The 6,000-nt window shown below is 34.0% G+C and overlaps 1 protein-coding gene across 1 annotated transcript in view; it reads left to right on the plus strand.

The window, feature by feature from the left end:
• The window catches only part of Rpt4 (Regulatory particle triple-A ATPase 4), a 38,113-nt gene that overhangs the window by 14,975 nt on the left and 17,138 nt on the right, over positions 1-6,000 (plus strand). Inside the window, exon 6 of the mRNA XM_014434851.3 lies at positions 2,094-2,217. Within this exon, the coding sequence (XP_014290337.1) occupies positions 2,094-2,217 (124 nt within the window). The remainder of the gene's footprint in view (positions 1-2,093; positions 2,218-6,000) is intronic.

Here is a 6,000-nt window from a genome sequence, read left to right on the forward strand (position 1 = left end):
TAACATCACACGAAAAATTTTCATTGAAAATGACATTCTGGCATCTGTTAGCTTCCTCTTTTAATTTAAATTACTTGAGTGTAAAAACATGACTAGAATTGTCAAATGGTTGAAATTGGAGAAGAAAAACTATATTACTTCATATATTTGATTTATTTGAACTGTTACAATGAGCCAAAAATATTATTTTGTTTGAATTTAAAATGAAAAGGTTCATATGGAAATAATTTGAAAAAAGGATCAATGAAATTAAATGAAAAATAGTTTATTATTCTGGGACTAGGTCCCTTTAGAACAATTTTAAGGTTACACAATATATATGCTAAAACAATGTGTTCATACTTAATCACAACTTATAATATAATTGCATATCATTAAATTTTGGTAAAGAAGAAAAAAATAAATAACTAAATACATAAAAAAAATATCATTAAATTTTGGTAAAGAAGAAAAAAATAAATAACTAAATACATAAAAAAAAACTAATATAGTTATAATATTTACAAATAATAAATGTTCAATATTAATGTCATCTATACTATATTGGTGCAGTTTGGAGAAGTAAAAGATGGTTAAACAAAAGGGTTTAATGAAGGAAGGGTGGATACTTGACGTATCGTAGAGGGAATGGAGTTCCAGTGAAAGGCAGCTCGGGTAAAAAAGGATTTGTCAAACACAGCAATTTGGTAGAGGGTAGATGTCGTGTATTTCTGGTGATCCCAAAAACAAATCGTATTAAGCAATTCATAAGACATTCAAGTTTAGCTTTGAGTTCACCCAAGACTCCACCAAGCAGCCATAGTCAAAGATGGTAGACAATAGAGGTAACTAAGAGTTGACAGGTTTTAAGTGAGGAGAAAGGAAGGAGATAACAGATTCTATCCAACTGCTGAGGGTTGTGGTTTCGTCACCCAATCTTGGATGGGCGCTATGGTTTCGACAGGAAATTTGAGAAATGTGTAGTTTCCAGGATAGAGTTTGATGAAAGTTTTTCACTGATGGGGGAGTGAGATAAAGGTATTGTTTAGAATAAGGTTGGGAGGTTGTAGGATATATTCAAGGAGAGAGAGACTGTAAGTCCCCTGCATATTGATGATACTGGGAATGCTGGATAGAGAACAGAAGGTCATTGATCAAGATAGGAAAAAGAGTAAGGGGTATAGAAGAACCTTAAGGCAGGGCTCTAGAAAGAGGTATGAAACTAGAGGGGGGATTATTAGGAATAACAGCATACTGGGAATGACCAATGATGAATGATTTAAACCATTGAAGAATGACAAAGAGAGACTGGTTTAGAAAGGAGGGTATTATGGACAATGGAACCTAAGGCTTTGGAAAAATCGATGCAAATCAGGATGATGAGTTTCTGCTCGTCTATAGCTGTATAAAGGACATGATAGATTTTAATAAGAGCAGACTGAGTCGAGTAACCTAGCTGGAACCCAGATTGAAGTTGGTTTAAAAGGTTTACTTAATTCAAGAAACTGGGATAGTTGGGATTGAACTATATGCTATAGATTTGATAATGGGGAAACAGGGTGAAAATCGCTCAGGGTTTCTGGATATGAGATTTTCTTCAATGGATCTACTGGTTCAGTTTTTCAAACAAAAGGGTAGGTGGAATTTTGTAGTGAGAAGTTATAGGTAGGTGTAATAGCGGATAGTAAGAACAGAAAGTAATGAGGCTTTTGAATGGAGCTAAGGATGTCATCAGGAAAAGAAGAAGCAGTTGGAATTAAATAAGTAATGACTAAGGTCTGGTGGTGATACAAGAGTTGAATGGACATTACCAGAAATAGAGGGGATTGGGGTTTGAGAAAGGACAGTGCGAATAATGACCCATTTTTCTTTAGAGTTAAAAGTGCTAGACAGAGTTTTGTGGAAATTAAAAGTTTTGGCATGCCAAATTTAGGCTTCAATGTTGTTTTGTAGTTTAATCGATTTTTTTTTTCTGTAAAAATGTGAATTTTGAGTATTTGACCTGGCTGGTGAGCATTTGGACAATGAATTATAAGTTTAGGTCATTGATGATGTAGATTCTGAACATTTTTTTTTTTTCATGTAGATCTATAACGTATCTTCCTGTTTGACAGGTAGTATCCAGTGCTATTGTTGACAAGTATATTGGTGAAAGTGCTCGTCTAATCAGGGAAATGTTTAATTATGCAAGAGATCATCAGCCTTGCATAATTTTTATGGATGAAATTGATGCCATCGGTAAGTGTCATTTTTTATTTTTATTACTAAATCAAATAATTTTCAGAATAACAGCGTTTGAGTATCAGTTTATGAAGTTGTTCATGTATTATTTTTTCATTGTACTCATTAGGGTACACAGATTTTACTGGATTTAAGTTGTCAAGAACATTGCAGAGTACCACATAGATATAGTTTAAGAATTACAAAAAAGTTGGTACTGGGTAGTAATGTTGTCCAAACAATTAAATTATTTTATAAATATTTAAAAATTAAATGTGATCATTGATAGCAGGACTATAACTTTAAAGACAGAAGGGAGAGGACATTTACTGAAAAATTTATATCTCAAAAACCATTTGACCTACAGATGTCTATTAGCACTCAAATTAAAGCTAGTTTAATGAGCTATAAAGTAGTTTATTATGTTTATCTTCGTAGGAGTAATAGTTTACATGAAATTTGCTAAAATAAATTGATTTACAGTTGTTCGGACAAATTATCACTTGCCAAATTTATATTCATATGTGAATATCATAAAAACTACTACCCCTACGAAGATAAGTGTCATAAACTACTTTATAGTAAGTTAAATTTCCTTTATTTTGAGTGTTGGCTGACATATGTGCGTCTTATGGATTCAGAGATATATTTTTTCAAAAATCCAACATTTTATACAAACAACTAGAAATTAACATTTTGTGAGTTTATTTTGTCAAATATCATAAAAACTACTACTCCTACAAAGATAAACATAATTAACTATTTTGTGGTAAATTTAACTAGATTTAATTTGTGCACTGCCAGACATCGGTACGTCCAATGGTTTCTGAAATAAATTTTTTCACAAATCAAATTTATTGTACGAACAACTATAAATCAATTTATTTGAGCCAATATCATGAAAACTACTATTCCTACGAAGGTAAAGGTCATAAGCTTCTTTATAGTCCATTAATTTGAGTGCTAATAGACATCTGTACGTCACATAGTTCTTGAGATATAGATTTCTCAAAATAAATTAACTTACTACTAATCTTTCAGTAGATTTTTAAGAAATTTTGCTTTTTAAAAAGCTATGTCTTGAGAACTATTGGACGTAAATAGTGCTTTTAGGGCTAATTTAAATAATATTCTCTTAGATTTTCTAATGTTGTTGGTAGTTTTTAAGATATAGAGCTCTGAATAAAAAATCAAAGTTTTTTTAAGGTTTTGAAACAGCCGCCATTTTTTAATTCCCCTACCTATACTTGGCAGACTCATCAATTTTGACTAGTAATTATACATAGTTTTCATTGAAGTAATCAAAAATTGGGGTGAGATAACTGCCTTTTTTTCTTCCTGGCTCTTGTACTAATCTGCATAACCCTGCGTATAGTAGCCTGGCGTGTTTAGGATTGTTAAAAGAGAATCAACCACCAAGCACCACAGTAATGGAGAGAGCACCCCACCCTGCGGGCATCCCCCTTTGGGCTTAATCTATTGCTCAGAGTGCCCTAGCTCCGATTTGAGGATCCTTTGTTCCAGCATGGAGGTTATCCATCTGAATGCGATAAGATCAATTCTTTTGTCCCTTACCGCATGATTAATAATGCTATAGGGATTCTTGTCAAGTGCTCCTTTAATGACTGCGAAGATGCCAACTGTGATCTCTTTTTGTTCAAGTGATCTTTCGATCCTAGAGACCAAGTTGTGTAAAGCTACTTCGCAGGATTTCCCTGCTTGATAGGGAAATTGTCTGGAATGTTTAGCATTCGCCAACTATTTCTGTTCTCTTATATGTCTATCCACAATCTTTTCCAATGTCTTCATTAGAAAGGATGTGTGACATATTGGTCGAAAGGTTTTAGGATCTTCATAAGATCCCTTCCCCGGTTTGGGTATATAGCACACCCTGGATATCCTCCATCTGGTTGGGGTGTATCCAAGTGCTAAGCTACCTCTGAGGAGTTCAAGAATATGTGTTCACTGGTAGGCCTTTCTGCACCAAGGCAGGAAAGATTACATCAGTGCCAGGTGATTTGAATGGTGATTGATATGAGTTAATCGTTCATTCGATAGGAAGACGAATCTTCCTCAGTGAGAGAAAATGGGAGTTTTTTAGAATCAATGGACATTTTGTTCCCGTGAGAATGGGGGGGGGGGGCTTAAACTATACTGCAGGTACTACCCACTCTCCCTGCAGCGGGCATTAAATACAATGGGGAGTGCCTCGTGCCCCAAGGTGGTTGATAGAAGACAGTATATTTTTAAACACCCTCTCTATCATTCAGCTACAGCTTGAGCCTCCACCTAGCTTGGGTGTTTATTACCAGACTCAGTACTTCTCGAGTACTGGGCCCCATCTCTGTCCTAACTCTCCGGGGGACACTACACAGAGGTGACAATAGGCATTGGTGGGGATGGAGACTTGAAATTTTTAATAGTGGGTCTCCTAATGATTTAGATGTGCAATTAGGCTGGGTTTGAACAAATAATCATTTTAAATGGTTAAAAAAAAATGTTTTAATTACTTTAAAACAATCGAAGAATTAATATGGATTTCAATGATGTGGAATTCAATCACAATGTATATTAATTTTTCATTTTGTTATATGTCCAGTTACATTTTCTTATATTATGTTAGTGACTGAAACAAAATATTATAATATCCTCTTTTATGAGTAAATAGTTATTTTTTATATATAAATGATTTTTGGTATGTTTCATTTCAATATGTTTATTTATAGTATTAAACTTGGAAGCAAGCAAGCTAACCAATTTTATTCAGTAAAATATGCAGTCACAAAAGATATCGTTCAAAGCCAAGATGGTGGCATGTGACCTGCAAAAAGTCCGTTGAATTATGGCCATGTCGAGAAGATTCAAATATTTTAAAAACTTTATTTTAACCTCCCATCATAATTGAAATTACAATACATTTAGGAAAAAATAGAAGTTAAGAATAAGTATTGAAGAAAATTATTCATAAAAGAAATCATAGGAAAAAAACTCAAAATCGTAGTACTACAATCAATGTTGAAAACTAACAATGAGAAAAGGGGAAGGAAGAAAACTTGGTTTTTGGGCATTCGTTGCTTAGGCGCGGGTGGGGAATGATGTTTCCTGGATGAGGGGGTCCTTATCATCTCTTGTCTAGCTTAAGAGTGGACATCTTGAAAAAGGAAACATCAGAGAATCACCCACGAAGAAAAAAAAAACTCTTGGTTTGGATTACCTGGTGAGAGGACGTCTGTCAGCTAGAAGTGGGAAGGACTGGAAGCCATTGTTGATAGTTAGACATAGCCTTATAGAAAAGAAGATATCAAGAATCATCTATCATCAAAGGAAAATTATGTAATTGGTTAGTTTTGTTTCTAACTAGATTTTCTCACATTTGTAAAATAGCTATTAATTATAATAAAATAGCTATTAAGCTTAAAATAGCTATTAAGTGCTATTAGTAGTATGTTTATGTTAGTAGCAGGGTCTGTTTCTGATTGCCTAGAAACCTGCCCTGAGATTAAGAGTCTATCATATTATAAGGAGGAAGAAATACTTTCTTCATCTATGCTGCCTAAATACATCAGGTTGCTATATCACACAGCATACTTATCAATCCGCAATCAGACATACATAAATTACATATGAATGGAATATGATCCGGGTGCGGAAAAAAAAAACTCAAATAGTAGATAATTATACTATTTTATTGAGCCAACGTTTCGCCAATCTGAACTTCACTTTGTTTTAGACTGCCGTCAAAACAGCCCTGACGAAGCCCTGCAACGTGGGGCGAAACGTTGGCTCAATAAAATAGTATAA

The sequence above is a fragment of the Halyomorpha halys genome, unplaced genomic scaffold (genome assembly GCF_000696795.3).
Source record: "Halyomorpha halys isolate HHAL.00 unplaced genomic scaffold, Hhal_1.1 Scaffold1435.1, whole genome shotgun sequence".
In the NCBI taxonomy this organism is placed as follows: domain Eukaryota; kingdom Metazoa; phylum Arthropoda; class Insecta; order Hemiptera; family Pentatomidae; genus Halyomorpha; species Halyomorpha halys.